This window comes from Monopterus albus, unplaced genomic scaffold (assembly GCF_001952655.1).
Source record: "Monopterus albus unplaced genomic scaffold, M_albus_1.0 scaffold229.1, whole genome shotgun sequence".
Lineage (NCBI taxonomy): Eukaryota > Metazoa > Chordata > Actinopteri > Synbranchiformes > Synbranchidae > Monopterus > Monopterus albus.
The window spans coordinates 1026493-1042762 of NW_018128109.1; the positions used below are offsets into that span (position 1 = coordinate 1026493).

Consider the following 16270-nt stretch of genomic DNA (forward strand, 5'->3'; position numbering starts at 1 on the left):
ACTTAAATGATTTTAGTATATGGCTGCAATATAACAAAGAGTGAAAAATTTAAGGGGGTCTGAATACTTTCCGTACCCACTGTATGTGCAATAGCCCCTTACTAGACATGTGCAATAATAATACAGAAATGTTCCACAAGGTATGTTTGTAAGAGCATCTCATCAACAGTGTTCTCTTGTGGGACCTGAATAATAGCAGGACATTCTCTACCAAGCAATGGAAACAGGCCTGAATATAAACTGTTTTAGTATGTTATAGCCCCTCACTACCTCACCAAGCGTAATGACGTATCCAACTCCACCATGTGAATTACTTAGTGCGATGTTTGAAGTTCACTGGGAAAATACTATTACCCTATTTTTGTGTATTGAGGTTTTAATGCTTTGTTGCCTTTATGTAACTTTTTTATTTTAAGACTAAGTGTTCTTTCTGGTTTTTGACTCCTTATCTGACTCCAAAGGAGAGCTGCACAAGAATTCCTATATGCCTAGACTGTTTATGCATAAATGGCAAATAAAAAATCTTGAATGTAAAACCCTGGAGCCAGGTTCCTATACCTTATGGTGAGCCCTCCCTGCAGAGTGGAGGCTGTAATAGAAGCACATTATTGCCCATGGGACTTAAATGACACGTTCAACCATCACATGTGGGTGTTAATTTTTTTCTCCCCTTCCTTGGCACATTTAATTGTGTATTATTTGCTCATCATTTAAACATTTGTCCAAGTCATGGTCATTTAATTAAAAAAATTAACTACAGCATTTGATTTTAACAGCATCTATGTACCCAAACAATACAAGGAAATCAAAATCAAACTCCCCATGCAAGCACAAGGCTGCTAGTTTAAGTTTTTTTCCCCCAGAGAAACAATGTGTGACAGAACTGTGGTCTGTGACCTTCTCACATTCCTGAGAGCTTCCCAGCTTCACGCTCCAGCCCGCCGCATGAAAGAGTCGACCTCCACCCTGCACAGCTGCCCACAGGACCAGGAGGGGTTGAGCACATCCAGGCCTACATGTTTATAGTGTGGGGAAATATATCTGGCTATATATAATAGCAGTATATACCTGAGCTGTAACATGAATTCAGGCCTGTTGGGTTAATAGCAGTGACTGAGACCGTGATGCAAAACTACCTACATTTACTCTTCTGTTATACTGGTTATGTGGAGCTCTAAAATCCTTTAATGTACGTACTAAACATTCTGTCTAGCTTAGAGATGGGTAGGTCACACGCTGTCAGGGGCCATAACAGTTGCAGCAGAAGACCCAACTGCAGGCACCAAAGCATTTGTTTTGCCTGGAAGGCCTGCTATGTTCATAACACCTTCACCTGCCTGCTGTCTCAACACTAATCTAAGACCAGATCTTGTCATGAGATCAGAAACACATCGGATTGTGTATATTGTCCCTGACAGGGAAAAGGACTGACAGGGAAAAGGTGAAATACAGAATTGGCTATGGAGGCAGAGGAGTGTGGGTGGATAGTTAAGGTTTGTCCAGTGGAGGGTGGTTGTAGGGGTCTTGTTGGCAAGTCAATTTTTCCTCTGTTAGGTGAGTTAAATTATGAAAGGGCAGTGCCTAAAGCAGGCAGTAAAAACATGGCAGGAAGAACCAGTGAATGGCTCTGTATGTTACAATCGGTGTGTGGTGTGGACCCCAGATGCAGATTCAGAAACTAGAGAAAGCAGTTTATTAAATAATTAACAAGTATGTTGAGTGGCAGGACGTTTAGCAGGCTCAGGGCTGACAGGAGGTGCAGGGGGCCAACAGGACAGGTAAGGCCAGAAACCAGGAGGACGGGCAGGCGGGGTACACCCTGGCTGGACAGGTCGCCAATCCATCGCAGATGGCTGATTACGGTGGCAGAACAGCGGGGAGAGACGGGGTGAACACAAACAAATACAGGAAGCGAAGTTAAATCGTAACACTTTAAGAGAAGACAGGTAAATGCAGAAATGGGAGGGTGGATTGATGAAACTAACTAAGCAAACTAACTGAATTTATAGAGGAGGTTTGTTTAAATGATTATCAAGATGGGATAGCTGGGGGTTGATTACAGAAGATGGCAGAAGATGTGTGGACCATATTATTTGCTGAAAGTAGGCCTGATTAGTTGGTTTGATAGAATATCAAGGAGTAAATCCTGATGGAGGAGTGTGTTGGCTGTGTGGGTAAAGATAAAGAAGGGGGTGGTTCTGGGATGCAGGAACATGCTGTTGAGTATTCTGTGTCATGGGCCCAACTCAAGGAAACACCAGTTAGTGAGAGGGTGTCCACTTGATGACCCTGACCACTTTGACCTGTAGACTTGCCTTCACTCCTACACCCACACAGAAAACAATTATGAGATTGTGAATCACTATTCTTACTCATTTTGTTGTCATTTTGACTTAGTAATTAGGTTAACTCAGTATCTTCATCATTGCCACACATGTACAGCTTCATGAATTTAAATAGAACACAAACATTTTTAATTCCAGCATATACAACTACATGACACCTTTTAGATGTATCTCCTGATCCTGTCACTTTGTAGGGACTCACTCTTGACTCCCTTCTGTGCAGAACTGTAGCTCCAGCTTGAAAGTAAGTCTATTCAGAGTGCATTGTTGGTCATATGGTCTCATGTTGACTAAAGCAGAGTCAGCACTGGAGCACCAAAGCTGTACAAGATAGTTATCAGCCCACAGGCCACGCATTGCATTAAAGATTAGCCCTGTCTTTTTATTCAGTCAAACACTGACTGGGAACTACCCTCCTTCTCTCTCTCTCTCTCACACTCTGCGCCGCTCTACCCCCACTGTGCACTCCTTAAATTACTCTCTATTTCTGTGAGCGTGTGCCGCAGAGTCAGTGGCACCGGACTGTGGAAGCCTCTGGGACTGCTTTACAATGAGAAAGGAGAACAGGGTAACTCGGTGCATTGGGTGGATTGTTGTTGTAGCAGCCTTGTTCTTCCTGGGATTTATCGTGGGTAAGCCGTGATAACACAGCAGCTTAAACTGGACACAAATCTAAGTCAATAATCCACAAGTGGTATCTACTGTATGCTCTGCATGTTTGTTGTTTATGAAAACTATGTTTAATAATATAATAACAATGAAGATAATTGAGCATGATGTGTTTAAATAGAAGTGAAGGCAGCTGCTGAAGTAAAATAAACTGATGCACCATACAAGGAGATAAAATTGTGAGCCTGCTGTGAGCACAATGGCGTTATTACTTCATAAAGCCATGTGGTGGCGATTTTGTTCTCAAGGGAAATGACACTAATGTCACATCCATTGTCTGTTTGATTTGTGCTACAGGATGGTTTGCAAAGCCGGCACATCCAGACACTGTAAACAGCAGTGCCTCCAGCAACTATCTGAGAGAGTTTCTGGGTGAAATGCAACCAGATCTGATCAGACAGCATCTCAGGTAAACAGTACAACCTTACTATACTTGTTCTTTCTGTTAGCACAAGGACGTCAGAACAAATAATGGTATGGTGGTTTTCTTCAAAACTACTTCAAATCGGGTGCTTTCTTGCATCCTTAAAGGAAAAAGTTCTAAGGAAACAGCTGTCTTAATGTCCACTACAGTATCGTGATAGATGCTTGTTGTGAATTTGGTGCAGATGTTCGTAGTGCCGCTAGGATAGATTTGGAAGACTTTTTGAAGAATGTGGTTTCCTGAACAATTTTTAACAGGCCAAACTTTTCTCTTGCGTAGCAACACAATTCTTGACAGGGTGCCTCTAAAACTAATGACACTAACTCAACCTTAGCCCCTCCGTGGCTCGTGACTCACAAGACCAGTGGGTGAGTCACTACATGTTCAAACCCACAGAACTTTATTTTGTGCTGCTGACAGTGCTGTTGTAGTCAGTCACCAACATCTGAGTCTGAATGCAGCCAGTGCTGGAGTCTGAGCCATCAGTGCTCAAAACCAAGATGAGTCACGAGTCCTGAAAATCTGGACTCCATCATCACAGGTTGACAGGCAGCAAGAAATGAGCCAATAGCTTTAAAGCTGTTTAAGGGTAAATAAAATAAGAAAACTTGGTGTTCGTTGTTTGTCTATCCTTCATTTAGCCAGGGAGGTCCCCATTGAAAGACAAGATCTAATCTTCTGTGGAGTCCTGGTTAAGACGGCAACATGTAGTTTCACATTAAACAGACAGTTTCACGTTAGAACACATACAATACAAAAAAAAGAAACACAAGGGGAAATAAAAATAGAAACGTATGCAGGCCATACCACTGTTGTTCATAACGCATTGCACTTCAGATTGAGTAGTATGAAATGCAGCAACCTTTCCCTCACAGCAGTATATAAAAAATCGTCAGCGGTATTTAAGGAAGGGAGGGAATGTTTAGTGGTTTTTTGCAACTCATTCCAAGCCAAGTATGCACAGAATGTCAAAGCAGTTTTACTAAGTTGAGTGTACTCTGGACTTCTTTTCATTACATGCTATTAAACTAGATGTTATAACTGTTGTAAACATATTATCACGCTAAGCTAACATGCTAAATGTTATACATTCACAAGCTCACTTAAGATGCTAAAAGTCAGCACTTTTTATTCATCCAACAACACTGCTGAATGAGTGAAAAATACACTTTGTTCATGCTGGTTCACTGTCATGGATTAATATCAATGTTATTACAGTGAATCATGTGTCAAGTAAAGTCAGACCAACAGCTTGAAAAATAACATCTAAAAATTAATTATGAGAAAACACAAGCACATACAAATGCTTCCCAAGTTTAACTGCTCAGCTCTCTACAATCAGACAACATTTCTGCTGTGTGAGTGTGAGTAACTGCTACATCTATTATTATCTATTGGCATCCTCTCCACAGGAAGTTTACACAGCTCCCCCACCTGGCTGGTACAGAGCAGAACCTGAAATATGCAGAGCAGGTCAAAGCAGAGTGGCAGGAGTTTGGCTTGGACTCAGTGGAGATGGTGCCCTATGATGTCCTGTTGTCCTACCCTAACAGCTCGCAGCCAAATTACATCTCCATAGTTGATGAGCTTGGTAATGAGGTACAGTACATGCTCGCAGACAAGACACCAAGATTAAATCTGTACAAAAGGCACATGGATACATACTGTCAAATACACACGCTGAGAAGAATGAATGCAGGGAGAACATTAACACCCAAGAAAAATCTGTTTTTGCACAATTATTACTTGCAAAAAAATACTCGGTACTTGTTTCTGGTTCATTATTGTCTTTATTTTTTGCTCCCATCTATTATAGCACTGGGGTGGCAGTCATTCCAGTTTATCACACAGCTATCTGTTAAATCTTCCCCTGTGATGGTCTGGTGTTCATGGCAACGAACTGAGTTTGCTTTGGTTTACTGATTACACATTTGTCACATTAGCCAATTTTCACTTAGATGAAGTGCTCTATTCTTCACACTTACCCATTGGTGGCTAAAGTTTCAAAGGGATTATGAATTTCTCACACACATGAACAATAACACTAATTCAAGCTCTGACTATGCAGTCTGTCTGGGGATATAACAAAGTTGCAGTGTAGAGATCACACATGTTAGAAAGCACAACCGCATACTGCTCAAGACCCAACCTCTGCCTCCCTGCAGTTAGTCATCACCATAAAACTGCAAGACGGCTCACAGAAGTTCAAGGTCCTTTTAAAGCCTTGTTGTGAAATAAACCTCTGTACATGCACAGATGGAAAACATATCAGGGTTTACTACAGGGCAATGTTATAAAATACTGCAAGTGTATGCATTTCATCTACTTCAGTTACATATTTCAGCTGCCAACCACATGGGGAACAGCACACGGATCCACAAACGATCGTCAGGTCTCAACAACATGCACAGCAGAAACTCAAAGTCCAGTTTCCAGCTGTCAGCAGATCAGGATCAGCTGCAGATATATTTCACAAAATTCATTCGGATAGGACGAATAATGTGAAACTTTGAGCATTTACAGTTTGATCTCTTATTCATGATGAGGGAGCAAGTAGTCAGATCCTTTTATTTAAGTAAAATTACATTATTATTATTAACTGCATTACAACGGAAAGGATTGAAAATGTTATGTAAATAAGAGTATGTGAGGTTAAAGCATCAAAAGTATAATATTATAATATGAGATGATAAGATTACTATTTCTCATGAATGTGTAAGCAGCATTTGACTGTTGTAGTAGGATGAGGAGCAGTTACTTATTACATATTTTGTACAAGGCTGCAACAAATGATGATTTTTCCATTATGGATTAACCAGCTGCTAATGTCAATACACCGATGAATTTAGTAAAACTTCAGAAACAGTGTCAAATGTAGTACAGAGGAACTATAAAGGTGCATGAAAAGAACGTACACAAGTACAAATTTTAAAGCATTTACTATAAAGAATAAAGAGCTAACTCATTACATTTCCTCTAATTTGATTTGACCTAATTTCATCTTTTTTTTTCTTAGGTTTTCAACACTTCCTTGGCTGAGCCAGTTCCTAAGGGTTATGAAAATGTTCCTAACATCGTTCCTCCATACAGTGCTTTCTCTGCCACAGGACAACCTGAGGTACACACACAAGCAATCACACTGACACAGAGCGACACTTTACTTTTAACTGTATGAGTAAATTATCTTAACTGGATTATAGACCTTACAGAGCCTCATCCTCGCCTGTTAAACAAGACCAACCCTTCTGTCCCTCTCTCCAGGGGGAGCTGGTGTATGTGAACTATGGTCGTACAGAGGACTTTTTCCAGCTGGAGAGGGAGATAGGCATCAATGCAACCGGAAAAATTGTCATTGTCAGATATGGGAAAATATTCAGAGGCAACAAAGTAAGTGTTCCTCGGAACTAATTATTAATTGACCAAACTGTGGCATTTAAAATATATTTTCACATTTCTCACACATCTTTTTAGTGCATGCCATCAGAATGACTCACTCCTCTCGGTCCATCTCTATCCGCCAGGTGAAGAACGCCATCTTAGCCGGAGCAAAGGGGATCATTATGTTCTCAGACCCCGCAGATTACTGGGCTACTGGAGTCCAGGTAGTGGATAATTTTTAACCAGAATGTTGACCGGAGTGTTGCTCAGACAGGTGAACCTGAATATGACTGGCCTTTAAACAAACATTTACTAACTATTATAAATGAATGATTCAGATGCCCCATTAGACTTCATTTGACTTTCACCACTGGCAGCTCATGACAGACAGCATCGGATTCAAGAATGTATACACCCTCTAACTATCCAAGTTATGTCTACACATGCAGTTAGTGGACTAAAGTAAAGTTGTGTCTGTGTGTGTACAGCCCTACCCTGATGGCTGGAACCTGCCTGGTGGGGGAGCTCAGAGAGGAAACGTCCTCAACCTGAACGGAGCAGGAGACCCGCTCACACCAGGGTACCCTGCTAAAGGTGTGTGTGCCATGTGTCAGAGCCCATAGGAGTGTATACATGTGTGACACTGTCCCATCTCCTCTCTTTACAGAATACACCCACAGATTAAAGCTCGAGGATGGAGTGGGACTTCCCAAGATTCCTGTGCATCCAATCGGCTTCCATGATGCAGTCCAGCTGCTCAAGTACAGATGTTTCTCATTTTATTTCCCACACTTAACAATGATGATGTGGTTTAGTTTCATGCAGAGCAGGCCAGTTTTCAAAACTACTTTAATTGAATTTGGAATTTAGGGCAAGACAGTAAATTTTTTTTTATTCAAATGAGCAGCTGGTTTGTATTATTTACAGAATATGTGAATTATTTACCGTTTAACAGGAACATGGGAGGACCAAACCCACCTGACAATTGGAAAGGAGCTCTGAACATCTCCTACAGGATTGGTCCAGGCTTTGCAGACAATTTCAAGAATCAGTACGTCCTTGCACTAAGCTTTTCTCCAAGTGACCACTTGTGTCCACTTCACCCTTTGATAATGTGATTGTCCTATCCTCCATCTGTTTTTCTAAATGAACCCCTTTCCTGTCCTGATGATGGTCTCTCCTCTGCTGCTTCACTGCTGCATTTTAGTGTTTTGAATTCTCTCCCCTCTTGTCACTCCCCTGTTCTTGCTCAGCTTTAATGAGTCGGTGGCAAGTAGCCAACTGAAGTACAAAGGGGGCCCTTGTGCCTCCTGTGTGTGAGAGATGTACACACACACACACACACACACACACACACACCAACGCCTCACAAATAAAGCATGGAGCGTACACTCGTATACAACAACAGCATTGCAGGAATCAGGGGAGTTTCTGGAGAAACAACAACATTATATGTGTCTATCACTTATTCTCTTACATTTATTTTTTTTCTGTTGATCTGATGTCTGAGTTGTAAAACATACTTCATACAGTCAGTACAGAAAGTTTTCAGACTTTGTCCCTGATTACTCAGTTTGGCTGGGTGGCCACATCGATGAATACTGGTTGTGGTTCCAAATCTCTCCCATTTAAGAATAATGGAGGCTGCCATGCTCTGGCAGAAATGTTCTTGTATCCCTCCCCAGATCTGTGTGTAGACACAATCCTGTCTCACAAGTCTGTGGACAGTTTTCTCGACCTCCATGGCTTTGTTTTCACTGACATACACCATCCACTATGAGACCTTAATACAGGCAGGTGTGTGCCTTTCCTAATTATATCCAATGCATTAAATTAGGCACAGGTGTAGAAGCATCTCAATGACCACTGACAGGAGTATGATGCACCAGAGTTCATTTTAAAGTGCCATAACAAAGGCTCTGAATACTTACTGTATGTAAATGGGATATTCTCATCTTTCATTTTTAATACATTTACAGAACACTCCAAAAACCTTTTTCAATTTTATCATTATTGAGTACTGTGTGCAGATTGAGGAAAAACTTTAATTCAATCCCTTTTAATTTGAGTCTGAAACATAAAATGTGGAAAACCTGAAAGGGTCTGAATACTTTCCGTACAGACTGTAAATGACTTCTATGCTGCAGTTAGTGTTGGATGTATCCTCCCTACCCTTGATTTCTCTCTTTTCATTTGTTTATTTTTGTTTGTAATTACAACTGCAAATCAGAAAACATTGGGACAGTATGTAAAATTAAAATAAGATGAACATGCTTCCATTGCTTTTTAAAAACAAATCTTTTGCAAATGTTAGTCTTTTCTAGTCTCAGCCTGTTAATGTAACTCTACTGATCTGTTTCACCTCCATCTGTCTTTTCCCCGTCAGGACGGTGCGTATGAACATCCATGTTAACAACCAGGTAACCAGGATCTACAACGTCATTGGAAGAATTAGAGGAGCTCTGGAGCCAGGTACAAACTGTTGCTGAAAGCTTCACTAAAGCTTTCAGCAACAGTTAACACACAGTCAACATGTGCAAGTAACAATAATAATCCCTAATGACTAATACTGATCTAATCATCGATAGCAAATTACGAAAGAATAAAGTAATTTAATTTGGTCAGAAAAGGTTGCCCAATTCTTTGCAAGTAACAGTCAGAGAGACAAAACTAATAGCTTCAGTCTGTTTTAAATGCTACAGCTTTAACCAAACCTGGCAAGAAATACATGTGTGTGTGTGTCTGTATAGACAGGTATGTGATTCTGGGCGGGCACCGGGATGCCTGGGTATTTGGAGGAATTGATCCCATGTCTGGTGCTGCTGTGGTCCATGAAATTGTCAGGAGCGCTGGCAAGCTGCTCAGTAAAGGTACAACATCTTCCTGCATGTGAGTGTATGTTTGAATAATTGTGTCAACCATCAGTCCTCAGTGTGTGTGTGTGTGTGTGCGCACAGGGTGGAGGCCTAGAAGGACTATAATCTTTGCCAGTTGGGATGCAGAGGAGTTTGGGCTTCAGGGGTCTACAGAATGGGCAGAGGTATCACACACTGTACTGTACATGCACATAGACACACACACACACACACACACACTCAATCATGGTACTGACCACACTTCATCCTTTTTCAACAGGAAAATTCCAGGGTGCTACAGGAGAGAGCTGTGGCCTATATCAATGCAGACTCTGCCATCGAGGGTGTGTGGCTCAGTATTCACAAGAAACAGTACAGATAGTGGTTGAGCCTGGATTAGTTTTCATAGGACTAGTGTGTATGTTTTTGATTTTCAGGCATGTACACACTGAGGGTTGACTGCACGCCATCTCTACACACTTTGGTGTATGACATCACCAAGCAGGTGAGCAGGCAACAAAATCTGAAATTGATACGAGTAAATAACCGAAGTCTGTTATGCATTCTCTTACCCTGTGTCACTGTATTTCTCTGCACCTTGTCTCTTTCTCCATCTATCTTTGTGTGTAGATAGCCAGTCCAGAAGAAGGAGAGAAGGGGGTGTCTCTGTACGAGAGCTGGCATAAAAGAGACAACTGGACAGGGGACCGCGATGCACCCAGGTACAAAGCCTCACAATCAGTTGCTTGTTCAGGTCAGAGGCAGGGTCTACACAACTAAACCACAACAGTAAAATACACAAGGTTAAAGCAAAACAACATGGCAGCAGTGAAATCAGAACTGAGCAGAGATGATTGAGAATACAAAGAGTAAGACGCATAACTGAGGAGGGTGTTATGTTTGGAATGTAAAATTTGTCTGTCTCAGCTAGTCAGTTTTTTTTTTTAATCAAGAATGTTGTTCACATTGTAGAATCAATAAACTGGGCTCAGGCAGTGACTTTGAGGCCTATTTCATCCGTCTGGGAATCACCGCAGGCAGATCAAGATACACCAAGAACCAGGTACTTTCTATGGAGATTAATTAAACATATGTTGCTAATGTGTTGTGTGATTGTATGTATATTTATTTGTCTGTTATGTACCTACATAACACAAACATTCAATACAGTATGTATTAAACATATGCATTATATGTTCTCTCGTTTACCTAGAAGAAATTCTTAATTTGAATGTATTTGAACACAAAAATCCCTATGTCATAAACTATTACATACTTCACACAGTACTGTTCAGAGGTTTTAGACCACTGTTAAATTTGTTGTTTTAACAATGTTATGGTGGATATATATCCCCCACTCGCCCCCACTTCGGGGCGGTCTTGTATTCCTTCCTTCAAGCTCGGCTCCTCTACCAGAGGCCTGGGAGCTTGAGGGTCCTGTGCAGTATCTTAGCTGTTCCCAGGACTGCACTCTTCTGGACAGAGATCTCAGATTTTGTTCCTGGGATCTGTTGGAGCCACTCTCCCAGTTTGGGGGTCACAGTCCCCAATGTTCCTATTACCACAGGGACCACTTGTGCCTTCACCTTCCACATCTTTTCTAGCTCTTCTTTCAGCCCTTGGTATTTCTCAAGCTTCTCGTGTTCCTTCTTCCTGATGTTGCTATCGCTTGGGATTGTTACATTTATTTCTACGGCCTTCTTCTGTTTGTCCACCACTACTTTTGTTAATACTGTGTACAAAAGTGTCAGGGGAAAAAAATCAGAAAACAAACTGGATACTCAAGATGTGGTATTCAAGCTGTTCTAAAGCAACATGAGGAATCCAGAGAGGTCAAGGACAAAAAAAAAAGAGTAGAAGACCAAGAAAACTGTCAGAATCTGATGAGAAGTTTCTCAGTTTCTTCTTTGAGAAACCCGATGACCCCAGCAAGGAGCTGGCTCAGCGTCTGGCAGTTTCATCTGGATGCCAGGCTGGTCCTTCCACAGTCCAAGAGGCTTGAGCAGGAACTGCCTTGGTGCAAGGACAGCAGCCAAAACCTAAGACATTTGCACAGCACTGTATATACAGTAGTGTGCTGGCAATGTTTGTGTACTTGCATGTGTTTACAGCTTCTAGGTGTTAGCTACATCCTCATTTATGACTGGGTTTATTCCTGTCTATTGTCATTCAATACTGCATGTATAAGGACTGAGTTAAGGTTCGAAGTAGCATAGGCTGAGGCCAGTGTTATTGTAGCAAAAGTTACTCCAAAATGTCTTATGTGTCCTCTGCATTCAGAAAACAGAGCGATACAGCAGTTATCCAGTCTATCACAGTGTGTATGAAACCTATGAGGTCGTGGAGAAGTTTTACGACCCCTCCTTCAGGAGGCTTCATGCAGTGGCGCAGGTGAGAGCTGGGCTCATCTTCCAACTCGCCGATTCCCAACTCCTCCCTCTTGATGCTAACCAGTATGCAGACTCACTAACGAAGTACGCAGAGAGCATTGCAAAGGTGGCACAGAAAAACCCAGACGAGATGAAGATGTATAAGGTGTCGTTTGGTGAGTTGATCAGTTGGTATTAATAATGAACCAAAAATTATAAAGGTGCTGTCAGTTATAAGATGATTAATTTATACAAGACATAATTCACATATTGTGCTGTGGCCTGAAACTGTAAGTCTAGTAGTTTGATTTAAATGACAAACGTTTTCTAAAATATGTCTGCATTAAATGTTGTTTCTCCAGATTCACTGTTTTCTGCAGTGAAGAACTTCACTGTTGCCAGCTGGGATTTCCATGAACGCCTGAAGACTCTCAACAGAGCAGAGTAAGAGTTTAACATTTCATACATTTTTGGTGTCCAAACTAGAGCTTTAGTGTGTTGGAGAATGTGCTCTGATTTCTACCTGCAATTTTCAGTCTAACAGTGATGTGCAGAGTGATCCTGAAATACTGATACTTCCGATCGCAATGTTTCATGTTCTAGGATCAATTCCCATGTTAAAAGATCGATATCTAAAAGAATAAAAAGGCTAGTTTGGGGTAGATCTAAATTTGTTTTCAACAGGTGGGACATGAGATGGTAAGTATGCTATCCAGTACAGTCTATACACATGTGACAGGAACTACTTCTCCTTCTGCCTGTCACAGACATAGTGTATGTGAAGTACAGCTCTACAAATGCGTGAGACAGCCGATAAAGAAACATTCAGTCGGGAGTCTCTTGGCAACAGAGTAGCTGTCATATGCAGTTGCTGATTGGAAGGAAGTAAACAACCAAATTGGCATGTAAAGGGTCCCTGTACATGTGTAGTATGGACATAGTCCCACTGCCAACAGTTCAGTATCTGGACTGCAGAAACCTTCTTTCACAGTATGTGAGCAGGGTGGCACCAGTTGTTGTTAATAAAAGCAATAAGCCCTTATAAATGCACCTTATAGCCTATCCTCTCTCTCCTATATCACTCTCTGTTGTCTGGACCCATCACATTCACTTGTTTTGCTGCACAAAGTATTACTCTTGGTTATCAGCGATACCAGCCTGGACTTAAATTGGTATTGCTACTTACTACAGCTAAGTGTGTGTGTGTGTGTGTGTGTGTATCAGTTCTCTGCAGGTACGTGCCATGAATGATCAGCTCATGTACTTGGAGAGAGCGTTTATAGACCCCCTGGGCCTACCTGGAAGGCCTTTCTACAGGTTTGTGTCACACACATTTGATTTTACATGAACCAGGCAGGAGTCTCACCACCTTGTACAGGCAGAGAAGTGTAGGCTCTAACCGACTTGCTATGGTCAGTAATATTAAACCCAGCATCAGACCAGCGCTGAGTTTGTTTAATAACATGCCTGTGATCTCTCCCACCTACTTTTAATTTAAGCACAGCTGAACTGTCTAACCAGCAGACTGTGGGATGGGCTTGTTTATCATCTGAGAGGTGCAGAAAAAGACCCCGCAGCACACTTGTAGTATTGTGAACCTCAGAATGTAAAGCATTATCTTTACACCTGTGTGCTGCTCTCGGGCCATTAAAGTAGCATTATGTGTCTCCACTGTGGGAAAACGTGAATTCTACTAGTCTCTGTGCTTTGCATTCAGATGATCTTAGTCATCTCAAGTTGACATTTTCTCCTCTGTACAACAAGCTAAGTTTACTTTCAAACCTGTCACCCTGCATATTCCACAGGGGCGTGGTACTAAATTCCTTCTGTTGTCGTTATCTGATGCATTTTAAACTCTTCAGAAAACTCACTCCATCTAGTTCATTCTCTTATGTTAACACTAGCCCTTGTTTCTCCTCTGTTTCAGACATGTGATCTTTGCTCCCAGCAGTCATAATAAATATGCGGGGGAGTCTTTCCCTGGGATCTTCGATGCATTGTTTGACATCAAGAACTCAGCTGCCCCAGAGAAGTCCTGGGAGGAAGTGAAGCGTCAAATCAGCATAGCAGCCTTCACCGTTCAAGCTGCCGCCATGACCTTAACGCCACCTGCATGAAGCGCACAGTCTAAAGCCATGAACACAATAAAGTGACAATTATTTGAGTACCAGAATGTGAACAAAGGGCACAGACTACCCAAATCACACAGCAATGGACTGTCTCTGTTCTCTGAACCACTCAATACAGTGAATCTCTGAGCACGGCTACCAAAATACTACTTAAAAACTCTTTTACTCTTGGTTTTTAATTTTGTTTGTTACAGTGAAATAACCAATGCTTTTAATGTCTTTGTGTAACAGTTGTCTCTGGCAATAAAAGAGCCAAATAAAAATGAGAAATTACACTTACTCTTATTTTAATTTATATAATTTAATTTAATTTGTATCATGATTTTTTTTCATAAATTTAACTTCCCAAAATTCCCCCCTTAAAAAAATGTATTGGAAACCTAGATGACACCATACTTCTATAAAAGGGAAGTGGAAAAATAATTGCACAATCTGTAAAATGTTTTGTTGAAGTGAAGTGTCATCATGAGACAATGGAGCTAATCAAAGATTTGCAAATGAGGTATATTCAAAGGGATAAGAGAAATATGGCAGCATTATATAAAACTGAAAATTTTGTTCAACGATGAAGCCAAAAGCTGGATTGATGCCTTGGAACATTGCCGCAAAATGAAAGCCTCCCTGGTTCAAATCACCAACCAGACAATGCAGGACGCAGTGAACCATCTCCTGCGTCAAAAGAACCACTGCCAGGATGGAGAGTGGATCAGCTTGGAGCAGTCCATCTTTGGCTGCAACGTCTCTTGGAATGTCGGGGGGGAAAAAATTACAAATCCTCAGATGGCCAGCAGCGATCCTGTCGACTCTAAATGCTGTGGAAAGATCATTAAAATGTCAGATGAATTCATGTGGCTGGGTGAGAACTGCCATATGAAGTTACCTTTTCATCTGCTAAGGATTAGGACCTTTTTTAATTCCATGATGACAGCAGAAATGAGCTTTTCACTTGATGCTTCGTCTTTTTGGTCTCAGCAAATCCTGTCCCCAATTTCCCATCCCACTCAGATGTTCCTGGCGACTGATTTTTGCACTCACTTTTATAACCTTGTGTAGCCTTTCTAAATACCTGAATGATTGTTTCCTTCCATGTAAAATATACTGTCATTGTGTAACAAGATGCAGATGCTTGTCCATCATCATTCATCCAAAAATAATGTATTATTTCACCTATTTCTTAGGAAACCAATTGTAAAGACTGTTGCTTGTACAATGTAAAATAAATTGAAATAAATTCTGGAACAAATCCTCTGAAACACACTGACACACAAACAGGTGTCAAATTAAAGGAAAAAAAAAAACTCAATAAATGATCGTCTCCTACAAGATGACAGTACCCACCATCCATAGGGCACAAGGGGTCACTGAATGATTTGATGTGTGAACATGATGCCAGTCATATGCTGCGACCTTCACAGCCAGTTGAACACATGGGAGATTTTGGAGCAATGTGTTAGACAGCGCTTCCACCACAATCATCAAAACACCACATGAGAGCATATCTTTTGGAAGACTGGTGTTCATCCCTCCAGTAGAGTCCAGAAACTTGTAGAATCAATGCCAAGGTGCACTGAAGCTGTTCTGGTGGCACATGGTGGCCCAGCACCTTACTGAGACACTTGATGTTGAGTTTCCTTTAACTCATTGTTCCCCCATCCTTGCAGTACAACCATTTCACATTTTATTTAACACATTCACTGATTATTTCAAACAAAAACACATAAATCATTTTATGATTATCTTTACTTATTAAAAGCTTAACTTTTCTAAGCATTCTGCCACAGCATTTTAATAATAATTCCTTTGTCCTCTTCAACCTCCCCTGGAACTTCCTCTTTCTCCTCTGCCTTCTCTGTATTTCGGTGCTCTTTAAGGCCCATCCATATGTGCCCACTGACACTACACATACAGTGAGGAACAGAAGTATTTGAACACCCTGCGATTTTGCAAGTTCTCCCACTTAGAAATGGAGGGGTCTGAAATTCACATTGTAGGTGCATTCCCACTCAGACAGAATTAAAAAAAAATTTCAGGAAATCACATTGTATGATTTTTAAAGAATTTATTTGTCTTGCACTGCTGAACATAAGTATTTGAACACCTG

General features: G+C 41.1%; 1 protein-coding gene across 1 annotated transcript; it reads left to right on the forward strand.

Annotated features, from left to right (window-relative positions):
- Positions 1-2769: 2769 nt before the first annotated feature.
- naalad2 (N-acetylated alpha-linked acidic dipeptidase 2) lies at positions 2770-14426 on the forward strand. Its single transcript, XM_020619974.1, has 20 exons — positions 2770-2977; positions 3312-3423; positions 4851-5037; positions 6455-6556; positions 6700-6825; positions 6960-7040; positions 7305-7410; positions 7484-7577; positions 7772-7867; positions 9203-9288; positions 9567-9686; positions 9774-9856; positions 9952-10015; positions 10109-10176; positions 10302-10393; positions 10644-10734; positions 11952-12216; positions 12403-12484; positions 13265-13357; positions 13968-14426. Exons 1-20 carry the CDS (start codon positions 2896-2898, stop codon positions 14155-14157), a joined length of 2220 nt encoding a protein of 739 aa, XP_020475630.1. The 5' UTR covers positions 2770-2895; the 3' UTR covers positions 14158-14426.
- Positions 14427-16270: the final 1844 nt, after the last annotated feature.

Excerpts from the sequence above, each read along its gene's own strand:
- naalad2 (XM_020619974.1), top strand. The coding sequence starts at position 2,896 with ATGAGAAAGGAGAACAGGGTAACTCGGTGCATTGGGTGGATTGTTGTT. Across the intron at positions 2,978-3,311 it reads CTTCCTGGGATTTATCGTGG|GATGGTTTGCAAAGCCGGCA; the intron begins GTAAGCCGTGAT and ends TTTGTGCTACAG. Across the intron at positions 12,485-13,264 it reads AAGACTCTCAACAGAGCAGA|TTCTCTGCAGGTACGTGCCA; the intron begins GTAAGAGTTTAA and ends TGTGTGTATCAG.